Source organism: Heterodontus francisci, chromosome 3 (assembly GCF_036365525.1).
Source record: "Heterodontus francisci isolate sHetFra1 chromosome 3, sHetFra1.hap1, whole genome shotgun sequence".
NCBI lineage: Eukaryota > Metazoa > Chordata > Chondrichthyes > Heterodontiformes > Heterodontidae > Heterodontus > Heterodontus francisci.
Window position 1 is genome coordinate 30,206,705 of NC_090373.1, and position 18,193 is coordinate 30,224,897.

General features: G+C 42.0%; 1 protein-coding gene across 1 annotated transcript in view; it reads right to left on the reverse strand.

The window, feature by feature from the left end:
• nid1a (nidogen 1a) overlaps positions 1-17,712 on the reverse strand; it is a 129,007-nt gene extending 111,295 nt beyond the window's left edge. The window contains exons 1-5 of the mRNA XM_068020734.1: positions 17,441-17,712; positions 16,278-16,577; positions 10,684-10,925; positions 7,871-8,292; positions 4,122-4,271 (exon numbers count right to left, since the gene is read on the reverse strand). Coding sequence (XP_067876835.1) covers positions 4,122-4,271; positions 7,871-8,292; positions 10,684-10,925; positions 16,278-16,577; positions 17,441-17,644 — 1,318 coding nt within the window. The 5' untranslated portion in view covers positions 17,645-17,712. The remainder of the gene's footprint in view (positions 1-4,121; positions 4,272-7,870; positions 8,293-10,683; positions 10,926-16,277; positions 16,578-17,440) is intronic.
• Positions 17,713-18,193: the final 481 nt, after the last annotated feature.

Below are 18,193 nucleotides of genomic sequence, written 5' to 3' on the forward strand. Positions count from 1 at the left end.
ACTTCTGGGTTGAATTTGTTTGACCGAAGAATTTATCAGCCAGGGATTTCCACCCCTATCGCTATCCACTGATCTTGCTGGACAGTGTGTAGTGGACATCAAATGAGGATAAGTGTGATGTTCATTCTCTCCCCTAAAAGGTTAATAATACAAGTGAGAACCAGGCTGAATACAGAAAGTTCAAAGGCCAAGTGAAAAACTAAAATAAGAGAGGCACAGAGAGAGTATGAGAAGAGACAGGCAGCTGATATGTAAGGGAATCCAAAAGTATTCCATAGGCATAATAATAGTAAAAGGGGATTAAATGGAGGAGTGGGGATGATTGAGGACCAAAAATGGGATCCATGCATGGAAGCAGAGGGCATGGCTGAGTTGGCACACTATATGAGTACTTTGCATCCATCTTTACCAGGGAAGATGCTGTTGCCAAAGTCATAGTGAAAAAGGAGGTAGTTGAGATACTGGATGGGCTAAAAATTGATAAAGAGGTATCAGAAAGGCTAGCTGTAGTTAAAGTTGATAAGCCAGATGGGATGCATGTGAGGATGCTGAGGGAAGCAAGGGTGGAAATTGTGGAGGCACTGACCATAAATTTCCAGCCCTTAGATATGGGGTGATGCCAGAGGACTGAAGAATTGCAAATGTTACATTATTGTTCAAAAATAGGTGCAAGTATAAACCCAGCAACTACAGGCCAGTCAGTTTAATCTCGGTGATGGGAAAGCTTTTAGAAACATTAATCCAGGAGAAAGTTAAGTTACTTGGACAAATGTGGATTAATTAAGGAAAGCCAGTACGGATTTGTTAAAGACAAATCATTTTTAACTAACTTGATTGTTAAGTCATCAAAAAACTCCGAGAATTGATGAGGGTAAAGCAGTTGAAGTCATGCACATGGACTTCCAAAAGGTATTTCATAAAATGCTACATAATAAGCTTGCCAGCAATGATCTATATTAATGACTTAGACTTGGGTATACAGGGCACAATTTCAAACTTTGTAGATAACAAAACTTGGAAGTATTGTGAACTGTGAGGTGGATAGTGACTGACTTCATAGAGTCATATACAGAATAAAAGGAAGCCATTTGGCCCATTGAGTCTATGCTGGCTCGCTGCAGAGCAATCCAGTCAGTCCCAATCCCCGGTTCGATCCCTGTAACCCAGCAAGTTTATTTCCGTCAAGTGCCCATGCAATTTCCTTTTGAAATCATTGATGGTCTCCGTTTCCACCACCCTCGTGGGCAGTGAGTTCCAGGTCATTACCACTCGCTGCATAAAAAAGCTCTTCCTCGCATTCCCCCTGCATCTCTTGCCCAAAACCTTCAATCTGTGTCACCTAGTCCTTGTACCATTAGTTAATGGGAACAGTTTTTCCTTGTCTACCTCATCTAAGCCTGTCATAATCTTGTTGTACACCCCTATCAAATCTCCCCTCAATCTCCTTTGCTCCAGTAGAACAACCCCAGCATTTCCAACCTAACCTTGTAACTAAAATCCCTCATCTCAGGAATCATTCTGGTAAATCTCTTCTGCACCCTCTCTAGGACCCTCACATCCGTTCAAAAGTGTGGTGACCAGAACTGGGCACATTACTCTAGTTGGGGCTTAACCAGAGCTTTATAAAGGTTCAGCATAACTTCCCTGCTTTTGTACTCGACGCCTTTATTTATGAAGCCCAATATCTCATATGCTTCGCTAACCACTCTCTCAATATATCCTACCACCTTCAAAGATCAATGCACATCAACCCCCAGGTCCCTCTGTTCCTGCACATTCTTTAGAACTAAACCATCAAGTCTTTATTGCATCACCCTATCCCTTCTGCCAAAATGCATCACCTCACACTTCTCTGTATTAAATTCTATCTGCCACTTGTCTGCCCATTCTGCTAGACTATCTATGTCCTATTGCAGGTGGTTCATATCATCCTCACTGTCTGCCACTCCTCCAAGTTTGTATCATTGGCAAATTTTGAGATTCTACTCTGTATTCCAAGATCCAAGTCATTCATATATATCAAAAAAAGCAGTGGTCCTAGCACTGACAAGAGGATAAAGGCAGGCTGGTGGAATGGGCAGACATGTGGCAGATGATGTTTAATACAGAGAAGTGTGCAGTAATACTTTTTGGTAGGAAGAACAAGGAGAGATAATATATTGTAAAGGATACAATTCTAAAAGAGGTACAAGAACAAAGAGACCTGGGGGTGTATGTGCGCAAATCGTTGAAGGTGGCAGGGCAGGTTGAGAAGGTGGTTAAAATGGCATACGGGATCCTGGGCTTTATAAATAGGGGCATAGAGTACAAAAGCAAGGAAGTTATGGTGAACCTGTATAAAACACTGGAGCGGCCTTAACTGGAGTATTGTGTCCAAATCTGGGCACTGTACTTTCGGAAGAATGCGAAGGCTTTAGAGAGGGTGCAGAAAAGTGGGACTTCCATTATGTGGATAGATTGGAGAAGCTGGGACTGTTCTCCTTAGAGAAGAGAAGGTTTAGAGGAGATTTGATAGAGGCGTTCAAAATTATGAGGGATCCGGACAGAGTAGATAGGGAGAAACTGTTTCCTTTGGCGGAAGGATCAAGAACCAGAAGACAGTGCCAAAAGAACCAACAGTGACATGAGAAAAAATGTTTTTACGAGCGAATAGTTAGGATCTGGAATGTACTACCTGAAAGTGTGGGTACAGAACCAATTCCTTGCCTTGGATTGGCACAATAGTCCCACAAAGAACACAGTGCGTTGACTCTGTTTTAAGTGATGGGTCAAGCACTGTCAAACTATTATAAAAGCAAAATACTGCGGATGCTGGAAATCTGAAATAAAAACAAGAAATGCTGGAACCACTCAGCAGGTCTGGCAGCATCTGTGGAAAGAGAAGCAGAGTTAACGTTTCGGGTCAGTGACCCTTCTTCGGAACTCACTGACCTGAAACGTTAACTCTGCTTCTCTTTCCACAGATGCTGCCAGACCTGCTGAGTGGTTCCAGCATTTCTTGTTTTTATTACTGTCAAACTATTGGCAGTATTTCAGGAAAGGGGAGCCATGCCTGGAGCTGTCTGCTGAACCAAACGTTATATCAAGTGGATTCCTACAACAAATAGATCCAAGCAGATAGTGACAGATCCACCTGGAACTACATCACTGGCACACTCCACACCGTGGAATAGGGAAGTCAAATCATGACTTTAAAAAGGGAGTTGGATAAACACCTGAAGAGAAAAAATTGCAGGGCTGCAGGGAAAGAGCAGGGGAGTGGAACTAGCTGAGTTACTCTTAGAGAGCTGGAACATATACGACAGGCTGAACAGCCTCCTTCTGTGCTGTAACCATTCTATGATCTAGTAGGGCTGTGAATGCTGGGATCAATTGCAGCTTTCAAGATTGATGTCCATAAATTTTTGATAAGGTAACGGTATCAAGGGATGGGATATGGGATAAGGAAGTAATTGCGGGTAAACAGAGTTGAGGTATTGATCAACATTAACCTACTTGGAACAGGCTTGAAGGAGTCAATTCCTCTTCCTATGTTCCATTATGGTTAAATAGTCTGTGATCTTCACCGTCTTAGACGCATACATAAAGAATGGCCACTCAGATAAGTGTTGAAGGTCACCCATGGAACAAGACTCAGCTGTCAGGAACAAAAATCCCAATGGGCCAAACTCCCTCCCATTCACAAATCAACAATCATGGCCCCCATCCTTATACAGGGTGCAAATAGCCCAGACAAAGAGAGGTAGTTACCAAGTGGTGTGTCACCTTTAGTGCAGGCTTTAGCAGGGGAATAGGTAGATTTATAGATTTTCTCCAAGTCTAAATTACAAATCAATAATATGAACTTATTTCCTAAAAATACATTTCCATCATTAAACTAAGGCAATTTTTTTTCTAGTTGTTAATGGTTACATTCATCAGCGAGGCCTTCTACCTTTGACTGTGTTTCTGTTCTGTTGGGTGTCCACTCACTAAGCCACCACCCTGTAACAGGCTCGGAGACGTCTTTTTGTGGGCAACGCACTTTCAAATAATGCAAGTCACTGGTGCTGCAATTTTTATTTCCACATGAATAACCTTTCTGGACTTTGAGTGAAAACTTAAAAGCAAAACAGACTTACCTTCTGCAACACACTGCTTGCCATTGCCATAATAACCAGGATTACAATGACAGCAGAAGCCTGCCACGTAGTCCCTGCATTGGCCGTGAATTGAACAGATATGACGACTGTTGGCGCACTTCAGCTGCCTCTCTGTATTATATGAGAAAACTGGCAGAAGGGGAGGAAAACAAATCATGATCAAACTTGCAGAACAAGACACAAATTTTCAACTTTTGCAAGAGTTTGGTTGCATTCGAGTAACATTATTTCCCCAGCGGAGGCTGGGTAGGGGGGTAGACAGAATGGGTCTTTGTTTCTTTCACTTATTTATAATTTTACCCTACAAGAGAGAAATAAGTACAAGTAACTGCAGCCAATAAAAGAGTATTACCCCAAATGGTACACTGAGGAGAAAAAGTGTGCAGTTACAGCTGTGTGAATAAGATATCATATAGAGAGGTGAAAGGTTAGAAGAAGTCAGGATACAGCTGGGGAAAGAGTGAATGGCTCCAATACTACTCCAGGAAAAGAGGTACAGAACCAATTCCTTGCCTTGGATTGGCACAATAGTCCCATAAAGAACACGAGAACACTTAGTGCGTTGACTTTGTTTTAAGTGATGGGTCAAGCACTGTCAAACTATTGGCAGTATTTCAGGAAAGGGGAGCCATGCCTGGAGCTGTCCGCTAAACCAAACATTATATCAAGTGGATTCCTACAACAAATAGATCCAAGCAGATAGTGAGAGATCTACCTGGAACTACATCACTGGCACACTCCACACCGTGGAATAGTGAAGTCAAATCTTTTATTAAACTGGAAATATTTTATAAATTCATTCCAAAGTATCATATGGGCCGACAACTCTAAGGGAAAGCAGAGTGCTGGACACTCACATGGAGCAACAACTTGCATTTATATGGCACCTGTAACATAGTAAACTTCCCAAGGAGCTTCACAGCAGCATAATCAGTCAAAATTTGACACCGTCTACATAAGGAGATATTGGAACAGGTGACAAAAAACTTGGTTAAAGAGGTAGGTTTTAAGGAATATCTTAAAAGGATAGAGAAGTAGAGAAGGAGGGAATTCCAGAGCTCAGGGTCCAGGCAGATGAAGGCACAGCCGCCGATTGTGCAGCGAAGAACATCGGGGATGCGCAAGAGGTCAGAATTGAGGAGTGCAGAGATCTTGGAGGGCTTTCGAGCTGGAGGAGGTAACACAGATAGGGAGGGGTGAGGCCATGGAGAAATTTGAAAACGAGAATGAGAATGTTAAAAATCAAGGTATCAGCAGCCAATCTGATACAGGAGACGAAAAGGTTCTGATGCAAAACTGAAACCATGTATTTAACAGCAGCCCTCAGTTAACCCTTGCCTTCACTGCACCAGCACACAAAAATGTTCAGACAATATAATTTCAGTAGTGTGGAAACAAGGTGGTTTTAGCGTACTTTAAGGCACAGCCCAGACGTTAAGGTAACAGTCAATCCAAAGGAAAAATCCGAGAGTGCTGCAGAAAATTAGAGAACAAAAACTTGGAACAATTGTTCATTTATCTTGCAAAACATTATAGTTTACTCAAGAGAAAAGAAAATGTTTTAGCAGCAGCTTCTCTATGGCTTCAGCTGGTTAAGACAGTGAGTAACTGAGCCAGACCAGAAGAATTGATCTTCCATCACCAGTGTCCACTGAGTTAGCTGATCTCAACTGTAGCAGTGATGTGGGTACCAACTACTAGTCTCCATCTACCTGGATAGGGAGGGGAAGACTGGCCAGGATTCCTGTTCCTAATCACTACCCGGAAAGGTGGGCTTCTAACATGCTGGGCGAGGACAGATTGAGCTCAGCTGTAATGCAACCTGTAGCAAGTAACATTCACACAACACAAGGATCATCACAAAGAGTCTAATCACCTCCCAATGATATTCAATGGCATTTCCATTGCCAAATCGCCCACCAACATCTGTCAGTGGGATGGGGTGTGGGGGGCAGGATCACCAGTGACTGGAAATTCAACTACGCAAGTCACATAAATGTTGGGGCTACTAGAGCAGGCCAGAAGCTGAGTATTCTATGACTCATTGAATGACTCATCTCATGACTTCCCAGAGTCTTTCCACCCCAAGTTACAAGTCAGGAGTGTGACGGGTGGTTGCAGCTCCAACACTTCAAGTTTGACACCATCTGGGACAAAGCAGCCCACACATCACTGGCACACCGTGGCTACAGTGTATACCACCTACAGGATACATTGCTGAAACTGGCCAAGGCTTCTCTGACAGCATCTCCCAAACTCGTGACCTTCACCACTTAGAAGGACAAGGTGCATAGGAACACCACCCAAGTCACACATCATTCTGACTTGGAACTATATCGCCGTTCCTTCACTGTCGCTGGGTCAAAATCCTGGAACTCCCTTCCTAACAGCACTGTGGGTGTACCTACCCCACATGGACTGCAGCGGTTCAAGAAGGCAGCTCACCACCACCTTCTCAAGGGCAATTAGGAATGGGTAATAAATGCTGGCCTGGCCAGTGACATCTACATGCCAAGAATAATTTTTAAAAACTCAATGTGAATGGTCACTTGAATAATGTTCCAGAGGGCGCACTCCCTTGTTGGGACCATATTCCAGCAAGGAGTCTTCCAGGGAAGAATGGGGAAAAGAAAACCAGTTGAAAAAGAAACGGTAAAAATAACTAGAGAATGCAGAGTCCAAATTTCAGACTGAAAATTACGTTACAAGGAAGGTAAAAGTAGGATTTAAGGAAGAACAAGAAAATAAATCTACATTCAGATTTTTTAAAATCACATCAATGGCCATTTTACTATTCAGGTTTGTGAATGGTTAAAATGATAAAGCACCATACATTCGTTGCTGGCTTTAGGTCAAATACCTGGTTCACTAATCAGATTTAAAAGTAAAGGCCCAGAATTTGTTGGAGCAGGGCATCTCGCCCTGAATTGGATTTCTTTTCCTCACCCTTAAAATAGTATTCATTCTGAGCCATAGCTTGTGCCAAAGTCAGAATCGACAATGTTGCAGTGAGAGCAATGGGGCATCTGGGATCTCATGAATGTCAGGACTGACAGTCAATCTCCTTAACCAATGAAATTTAAGGATAGAGAAAGAAACAGAGGAATGAGGGAGAAGGAAATAGGGTGAATTAGTGTCTAATTAGATACAGAAAGAGAAACAGAGAGAAGGAAAAAATGGAGGTGGGGGTAGAGAGAGAGAGAGAGAGAGAGAGAGAGAGAGAGAGAGAATGTAAAATCCCTCCGGGAACAATTTACTACCTGCAGAAGTAAGAATCCACAGTTTCATTGTTACCTTTCTGAACTGTAAAAATCGAGTTTCATGGTAGGATCATAAACCACGTCATTAACAAGGTTATTATCACATGAATTACCAGACATAAATGGCTGCAGCGAGATTTATTCATATTAACAGAGCAGATCGGGCATTTTCATGACACACAGTGGGAGGCTCACGGCAAGAGAAGTCTTTTCTTCGTTTTTGGTGAGGCTAACTATAAAACGATGCTAATCATCCACAATTTGTGGTGATTTGCAACTCAGTGTATCTCTTCCCACCACAAATTGCTTGGTTTCTTTTTAACGCACTAATAACGGCGGACACAGTGAACTTGCCTAACAGCTAATCACAGCAATTGCGGATTATACAGTATCTAACACTAGACGTTGAAAACTTTCGATGAAATTTACTAAGTACTGAGTGGAACTCTTGTCAATAAGTTACCATACCATTTCCAGTCACATCCAACTCTGTGTCCAACAGTTCAACTCTGCGTTGGGGAAACTCTGGATGTTGGAACTGGACTGGCTTCGCTTCGATACGTGTGAGGACTGGGACCTGCTCCACATAGCGAGGCTCTTCCGGAGGCAAGTCTGCCACATTCTGCTGTGAAGCTACCCTGTAGACTACAGGATCCTCCAGGGTGTCAACTTTTTCTTCTTCTTCAGGAAGATCATATTCTGGGTCTGACCCATTCTCGATTACATCCAAATAAGAGTTCCTTTGGTGATCAACATTTGTAGCAGTACTAAAAGTATTCGGAACAGAATCATCGACATGGAATGTGTTTACACTGGCAGGCAAGATGGTGTGGTTAGAAGAACTACCAAGTTGGTAGATCCAGACTCCTCGTTCTCCAGAATTACTGTCTCTGTGAAAATAATCATTGGACAAACTTGTGAGAACTGACAAGAGTTAGATTTTTTTATTTACAGAATGTATTGAAGTTATCACATGACAAAAACAGTCCTTCGAGCATGATTGATTTTTTACTGAATTCCCTATTTGGATTTATTAGGGACTATGTTATTTTAAGGCCCCTAGTTTCTGAATCCCCTCTAAGTGGAAACATCTCTATTCCAACCCGATCATAATTTTAAAGACCTCTATTAGGTCTCTCTTCTCTCTTCCCTCTTCTAGAGAAAAGACCTCCAGCCTCTTCAGTCTATCCAGATAGTTATAACCCCTCAGCTCTGGCATCATCCTTGTAAATCTTTTTTTCACCTTCTCCAATGTCCCTGTACTCTTTTTATAATATGGAGGCCTGAAATATGCACAATACTCCAAGTTTGATCTAACCAAAGTTCAAGACAAGTTTAACATAACTTTTCAATTCTGGTAAATACGAAGTCAAAGTAACTACTGAATAGTTCTGCCATTCCACTGATTTTAACTGTGAATTTAACTTGTGCATTTCTTAGTGGCCCAATCCCTATACTGATTTTGGTTTTGTTAGTTATGTGTCTGTAGAATTCTTTACAATTTATTTTATAACCTTTGATAATTTAATATCGTAGTTTCGCTTTGCTTTCTTCATTTTTTTTGGACTTATTTTCTAACCTTTCCTATCTTTAACCCTAATCTGTAACATTTTTCATTCGCACCTTTAATTCTACGTACTTAGTGTATGCCTTTTTCTTGAGTTTCAATTTCATCCTTAACTCTTTATTCATCAATGTATTGTTGGCTTGTTGAGATGTATGATCATGGTAACTATAGACATAACCAGCTCACTAACTATGTGACATAACGATCTTACTAACTATAATTAATCAGAAATCTCTGGAGATCTACAAGCGCAGTAGCGTTCACAAACTTGAAGATAACTGCTGATTTTTTTCGTAAGGATTTACAACCATTTTCTGAATGGAGGAAATCATTTTAATAACAGGAAGCCCAGACTTGAAGAAAACATTCCTTGTTGGCAGACAGGCTTGAACTGCATGTAACCTTCAATATAACCAGATTACATCAGAGATAGCACTGTGGTAACCGCCACTTTCACTATCCAGCACATTTACCAATGAGGGGAGAACTCATCATCTCAAAACAACAGAGAAAGGTTTCATCAATACCCTCTTGCTTTTTATCTCAATACATACACAAGTGTTGGTTTTCTGCAAATGTAAAAAGGGTAACTATCATGTTAATCCAGTATATTTACCCTAGAATTCAATGCTATTGTACTACAAGCAACATAAACATACCCTTGACTGAAAGGGACGTCTGGAAATATCATCGCCCTGCTACTACATGTTATTGCTGCTGGAATAATGAGTTAAACTGTTGTGAAGATCAGCATCGTCCTTGATATGTATCACAGCTGGATATATTATATATACTATATGTATATGCTTATCCCAATTCTCAACTCATGAGCTCAGCCAAGCCATGAAAATTGGCCGAAAACTAATACACAAGATATACAGAAGTTCCGTTGGAAAGATTAAATTTCCACTATGCTCCCAACGTAAATGGCAAACTTAGGAACAGAAGGTCATTCAGTCCCTCGAGCTTGTCGTGCCATTCAATTAGATCATGGCAGATCTGCATCTTAACTCTAATTACCAGCCTTGGTTCTGTAAACCTCAACACCCTTACTAACTAAAAATCAATCAATCCCAGTTTTGAAATTGTCAATTGACCCCCAGCAGCTTTTTAAGGGGAGAGAGTTCCAGATTTCCACTACCCTCTGTATGGCCTGAATGGCTTAGCTCTAATTTTAAGGTTATGTCCCCTTGTTCTGGACTTCCCCAACCAGAGGAAATAGTTTCTCTGTCTCTGCCCTATCAAATCACTTAATCACCTCGAACACCTTAATTAGATCACCCTTTAATCTTCTAAACTCAAGGGAATATGCAACATGTCCTTGAAACTGAAGTATGAAAACACAGAAAATCAAAGGTCAATGAGCTTTCCTGATCACAATAAACAGTACTCAAGAGTTAAATCAATTTACTCAAGAGATCTTCATTACACATAAAGAAGTGTCAAAAAATCTCTACATTGCAACATAGAAACAGCAATAACTATTTTCAATAGACAGAAATTGCTACAGAATAGAATCATGAAATTTGACAGCACTGAAGGTGGTTATTCAGCCCACTGTGCCTCTCCCAGCTCTTTCAATTAGTACCACATCCCTGCTCTAACCCCAGAACTCTGTAAATTTCTCCTTTTCAAATATTTACCCAATTCTCTTCTGACAGAAGGGACAAAGGTTAAGAGAAGTTTCAGATTAGGAAATTGTAAAACTGCTTACTGGTAAAGATTTTTAACAGACTGTTCGCTGCTGGATGTAACTGCATAGGATGGTCCCTCGAGTGTAAACAGCACAAAACTGCTTTCCCCTCTGCTGAAGCCCACTCGAGCTGGTAGTTCTAAGTCAATGTTATTCGCTGTTTTGGAACGGGTTCTATAAAACTGCAAACCATCTTCAGGATACAGCAGAATAGCATAGGAGCTGGATTCATCAGAAGCCAATATCACTTGGAAGGTGTTTCTCTGATGACACAAAAACCATCAACAAATCAATGCATGTATAGGAATTTATAACAAACAGAATAACTGTGGCTCAGCGGTAGCTCTCGCCTCCGAGTCAGATGGTTGTGGGTTCAAGACCAACTCCAGAGACTTAATGCACACAACCCAGGCTGATACTCCACTCCAGTATAGAGGGAGTGCTGCACTGTTGGACGTGTTGTCTTTTGGACAAGGCCATAAACCGAAGCAGACATCATAGATCCCATGGCACTATTTTGAAGAAGAGGGGAGTTCTCCCCTGTGTCCTGGACAATATCTATCTCACAACCAACACTTAAAACAGATTATCTGGTCATTATCACATTGCTCTTTGTGGGAATTCTGCTGTGAGCAAATTGGTGCCACATTTCCTACATTACAACAGTGACTGCACTTCAAAAGCACTTTATTGGCTATAAATCATTTTGATTACTATTTCTCAGTAAATTAACTTTGAACATTTTTGTATCTTAATAAACACACAAGTTGCTGTTTATATTCATTGGGTTACTTTTTGCAAAAAATGTAAGCAAGGTGTAAGCATTTTTCATTCACACCAGTATCTGTGGCCCAGGATACTATTGTGGCTTGCTGTGAAGAACTGGTTATTTGAAAAGAACTGTAGTGTACGAAAGTAACCACAGTTCAGGTGGAGTGGTAGGGTTTAAAGCTTACAGCTGCCCAGGGAATCCGAGTCTCCACATTCTTTCCAAGGGAGCAATTGAAGGTGGGGGCAGGGTTGTGCGAAGAGTGGAAAAAGTATTTGTTGAACAACTTGTGCACATAAGTAATCCCAATGCTCTGTGAAGCACTGATCTTAATCGCTTACAATGAAAACACAGTGGACTATTGCCATAGAGAGACCAGTTGGAAAACAATTTAATCTCTGTAAGGACATTTTTAATGCTGAATATATATTTGACCCTTCTTCACCATTTCTCTTACTGTTCTAATTTCCTTTTTTCTTACTTTTCTACAGCTGTTTATTCACGAGTTCCATTTTTTTTACAACAATTTGCAGTTATATAGCACCTTTTAACATAGTAAAACATTCCATGGCTCTTCACAGGAGCATTATCAAACAAAAAATTGACACCGAGTCAGATCAAGAGATAGTATGACAGGCGACCTTGGTCAAAGGGGTAGGTTTTATAAAGCATTTTAAAGAAGGAGAGAGAGGTGGAGAGGTTCCAGAGATTAAGGCCGAGGCAACTGAAATTGTGGCCACTGATGGAAATTGGGGATGTACAAGAAGCCAGGGTTGGTTTAGAGCAATAACCTCGAAAACTCAAAGGGTTAGAGGAAATTACAGAGATAATGAGTGGTGAGGCCATGGTGTGATCTGAACACAAGCTGATCACTAGTTCTGAACAACTTATAACTTGGAGTAAAAACAAGAAATGCTGGAACCACTCAGCAGGTCTGGCAGCATCTGTGGAAAGAGAAGCAGAGTTAACGTTTCGGGTCAGTGACCCTTCATCGGAACTTGGAGTAATATGCACAGTTCTGATCTCTATATTATAGAAAAGTAGTGAGGTTATAACTAGCAGGAAAGGTTGAACAGGCTGGGGTTCTTTCCTCTAGAAAAGTGAAAGCTGAGGGGTGACCTTTTAGAGGTCTTTAAGATTATGAAAAAGTTCGAAAGGGAAGAATTTTTCCTCTTGTGGGAGAATCCAAACTTAGGGGTCATAAATACAAGATAGTCACTAATAAATCCGATAGGGAATTCAGGAAAAAGTTGTTAACTCAAAGAGTGGTTTGCTGCCACAAGATTGTTTGAGGTCAAAAGCATAGATACATTTAAGGGAAAGCTAGATAAGTACACAAGGGAGGAAGGAAGAGAAGTTATGCTGATAGGCGAGACGAAAAGGCATGGGAGAAGGCTCGTGTGAAGCATAAACACCGGCATAGACCAATTAGGTCAAACAGCCTGTTTCTGTGCTGTACATTTTATGTATATGTAATTGAGTTTTTCCATCATTCACCATTTTGGTAGGAATGCTACAGAGAAAGCAACACTGATGCTGACACTCTATGTTGTGCTAATATGTTTTTTGTGCAATATTCAATTGATCATCTTAAACCGCTCCCACCCTCAATGGTTGACCTGAAACTACCAGTGTTTCTAACTCACAGATTATAAAAAATTCTTTCTGCAGATGTTACTTAAATTTTCAGGGAGAAAAATCCATATTTACTGTCCTGCAGATTGTTCTTCAAAGTTCAACTAGACTTGACTGGAAATTTCATACACTGTATCTAGTGTGCAAACAATCCCTCCAATGTGATTAGCCCACCATCCTCATACCAATATTGCCATTTAAAAAACATTTTTTCCTTTCTTTCCGGAAGGCACTAAGGCTTGGGCTGGTAAGTGACAAGTAACATTTGCGCCACACAAGTGCCAGGCAATGACCATCTCCAACAAGAGAGAATCTAACCATCTCCCCTTGACATTCAGTGGCATTACCATCGCTGAATCCCCCACTATCAACATCCTAGGGGTTACCATTGACCAGTAACTGAACTGGAGTAGCCATATAAATACCATGGATACAAGAACAGGTCAGAGGCTAGGAATCCTGCGGCGAGTAACTCACCTCCTGACTCCCCAAAGCCTGTCCACAAAGCTTGTACAAGGCAGAAGTCAGGAGTGTGATGGAATACTCTCCACTGGCCTGGATGGGTGCAGCTCCAAAAAGACTCAATGCTCCGGTTTCCTCCCACAAGCCAAAAGACTTGCAGGTTGGTAGGTAAATTGGTCATTATAAATTGCCATTAGTATAGGTAGGTGGTAGGGAAATATAGGGACAGGTGGGGATGTGGTAGGAAATGGGATTAGTGTAGGATTAGTATAAATCAGTGGTTGATGGTCGGCACAGACTTGGTGGGCCGAAGGGCCTGTTTCAGTACTGTATCTCTAAACTAAACTAAACTAAACCATCCAGGACAAAGCAGCCCACTTGATTGGCACCCCATCCACAAACATTCACTCCCTCCACCACCAAAGCACAGTGGCAGCAGTGTGTACCACCTACAAGATGCACGGCAGCAATGCACCAAGGCTCTTTAGACAGCACCTTCCAAACCCGTGACCTCTACCACCGAGGAGGACAAGGGAAGCAAATGCATGGGAACACCATACATCATCCTGACTTGGAACTATATCGCTGTTCCTTCACTGTCGCTGGGTCAAAATCCTCCAACTCCCTCCCTAACAGCACTGTCGGTGTACCTACCCCACATGGACTGCAGCGATTCAAGAAGGCAGCTCACCACCACCTTCTGGAGGACAATTAGGAATGAGGAATAAATGCTGGCCTGGCCAGTGATGCCCACATCCCATGAATGAATAAAAGAAAATTCATTGGGTAATGTTTCAAGGGCCTAGCAGACCTCATCCAGGTGGCCATATATCCTAAATAGGCCTAAGCAACAACATGCATTTATATAGCACCTTGAATGTAGTATAACATTCCAAAGTGTTTCACAGCAGCACAACCAGACATAGATTGACACCAAGCTACTTAAAGAGATATTAGGTTTTAAGGAGTGTCTTAAAGGAGGACAGAGAGGTAGAGAGGTGCAAAGCTTTAGTGAGGGAATTCCAGAGCTTAGGGCTCAGGCAACTGAAGACATTGCTGCCAATGATAGAATGATTAAAATTGGGGTGCACAAGGCCAGAATTGGAGGAGTGCAGAGATCTCAGAGGGCTGCAGGAGGTTACAGAGATAAGGAGGGATGAGGCCATGGAGGGAATTGAACACAAAGATGAGAATTTTAAAATCGATTAAGATCAGTGAAATATTTAACAATGAGCACGTCCCTGTCACCATCAAGACATAGATGCACTTTTAGGAGCTATTACTGGATAGTAATCAGGAATTGATTCCTCATCCACTGGTCAATACAGGACATACCAGGCAAATACTGGGATTTTCCAGGTTAGAAATCCCACTTGAGAGATTTGAGACCTGATCCAGGCTGTCACGTTGTCAGTACTGAGAGAGTGGTGCACTGTATTAGGTACCATCTTTCGGATGAGACAGTAAACCGAGGCCTGTCTGCCCTCTCAGGTGGACAAAAAGGTCCAATGGCACTATTTTGGAAGAGCAGGAAAGTTTGTCCTGGTGTTCTGGTCAATATTTGTTCCTGAACTAACATCACTAAAAACAAGGTCTTTATTACATTACTGTTTGTGGGATCTTGCTTTCTGCAAACTGGTTGCCACGTTTACAGCATTGCAACCGTGACTACTCTTCAAAATTAGTTCATTGGCTGTAAAGCACTTTGGGACATCCCAAAATTATGAAAGGCACTATATAAATGCATATTATTTCTTCTTATACCTCAATAAAGCTGCATTTATCCATTCTACCACTAGGAGTGGTAGCGAACGGGAGAAGGGGTCATGGATTATTCCAAACACACTTGCTGAACAAAACCTATGGAATAGTGGGGTGGGGCAGTTTATAATCTGGACGGACAGAGAGTTTGAGAATCTTTGATTTAAAAGAATTCTGTTTTGTTTAGTTCTGGGGATCAATCTAAGCAGTATTTGGGAATGAGTTACCAACAGTTTCCTCTCCGTCCCACAAACAGAATACCACAACTAAATGTTTTTTCAGAACGTAGGAAAATCGACACATTCACACAGATAAGTGAAGAGGTAGATGATTATATCATCACTTCTCCAGTACCAAACAGATTGATTAGTGTGGGAGCAAACTTAGGTCTCAAGGTTTTTACCTGCCAATTTTCTCCCCCTTCTTCTGAAGGAGTCAACTTAAACAGTCCCATAAGCGCGTCTGCCCTTCAGTATTTCACCTGAGTGATCTATGCTTTACCAGACCCTCGGTCCTGAACATCAGGCGTTTCTTAATTGCAGAAGGGAATTAGCTAAAGCCCAATGGTAACCTCGCTCAAACATCCACACTGTATGGTAGGAGTCACTGGACAGTAATCACGAATGTGTATTCTTGACTTAACCTCCCCTCCCTAGCCTAGAGCATTCATTGCAATGGTGCCCCAATACTTACCCTGGATCATTAGCTACCACAGCGCAGACCAGGAGTAAACGTGGAACTTTATGACCCACATAAAGTAATGGTACACAGTCCCCAATCTGCAGAAGCTGTCATTTAAGTCACTAATATTCAACACAAAAAAGTTACTCACAAATTCACATTTGATGCAAAACGAGTTACCAAAATGAGTAAAATAAGCAAACACTTAATATAAAAAAAATTATTTCAGCGTGGAACCTGGAATTCCCAGGAAATAACTTCTCCCAATGTTGTAAATCTTTTAATTCGCCCTGGACATCATCATTACCTTATTCTCTGACTGGTCTCCCCGCCTGAGCGCCTCGTGAGCAGTCACATTTTCCCAGGTGGCAATGAAAACATTGTCTGGCTTGAAGTTTAATCCATTGAAGCCTCTGTTTATCATCAGTGCCACACGGTGGAGGATTTGCGGTGAGGAGTCTTGCCGGTAGTAGATCTTGCCCACTCCATCAGAAGTATCCAGATCCGCCAGAAATGGTGCAATTGCACCAAAGCTTGGTGGAAACGTGTCGACATAATCCACTTCTCTGGGGGGCTGGCTGACGGCGATTATTCCATTTGTGTTCACCTTGAGTCACACGACAAATCATTAGAGATGATTTTTTTTTGAATCAGATGTTTATATATATATATATATATATAAAACACAAGAGTATCACTGAACAATCCTCCAAATACCAATCCAATCACAAGGGAAATGCTGGACACTAGAAAAGAGATTCAGCCCTCCGGCTGATCTGTATCTTTATCTGTATCTGTATCACATATCAATGACCAGTCACGGCAGGTATATTGTTGAATTTCAGTCCCAAGGTGAGGTTTTAAACTCAAACGTGATCAAAAAGCAATGAAGTCGCAAAAAGAAACACGGATTAAAAAGACATAACACATTGATTCCACTAAGACTGGTAGAAAAACACAAGCTCCTCAAACACCTAAAATGAGGAATGGACCAAGATAACATTTCGGGTACAGATTATTCACGATTCACTCACTTTTTCAGATAGATTTTTCAGAACCCAACATGTGCAGTACTGTACGAATATATGCCTTTAGATAACAATTTAATCTTACTGCAGCAATAAAACCAAATCAATATAGATTACGCTTGACGTTAAATAATAAGCCTTTTAAAAAACCAGTCCAAATTTAACGGTTGAAAATGAAGCAGAGTAAAATGAACATGTATTTATTAATAGTTAGATGGCCGGCGGAGCAAATCTCTTCATTCTTTCCCTCGCCTTGGAGCCATTGACAGACCAGATAATAAAACGTTTTACCAGGGCTTTCTGATTGGAATAACAGCCTCCCTCCCCAACACAAACTCCAGAGATCACTCCCAGCACCAAATCCTCACAGACACACTTCCAATAAATGTCCTTCCTAGAAAAGAAACTTTTCTCTTGTTGACTAAGTTCCCACAATACTCACATACAGGTTTCTAACTGTCCTGTCGAATAACTGCAAAGTCTGGGCCAGCCTGACCGACTCCGAGGTGACATCGTCGCCGGGTGCCAGCAGCCGGTCCCCAGCCCGCTCCCCGTGAGAGAGGAGGTCTCCGGTGGAGAGGCCGCCCAGACCGCTCGCCTGCAGCAAGAGGAGAACCAGGAGCCGCACGGTCCCCGTCCACACCATGTCCTTAAGCTAACCCGCAATACTGATCCCAACCCGCGCAACTCAGAAACTCCACTCTGCCTGTCCGCCTTTCCGCGCCCACTCCCCACGCCACTCAGCACTGCCCCTGGCTGAGGCTCAGCGCCCAATCACCACCACTCACTCCGCCCAGCACAGCCTGACCGACAGCTTGGCTCAGCCAGAACCAGCCTCGGACCCTCGGGGAACTCCCTGAGTCACATTGAAGACCAGACTCTCAGTCTCACACAGTCACACTCAAAACTCTTCACATACACACACTCTCTTAGACACTCAGACACACACACTCACAGACACACACTCAATGACTCAGACACTCTTACACACAGCCGTTCAAGGCATTACCATCGCTGAAATCCCCATTAACATCCTTGGGGGGGGGGGATTACCATTGACCAGAAACTGAACTGGACCAGTCACATAAATACTGTGGCTACAAGAGCAGGTCAGAAGCTCGGAATTCTCATCTCCTGACTCCCCAAAGCCTGTCCACCATCTACAAGGCACAAGTCAGTAGTGTGATGGAATACT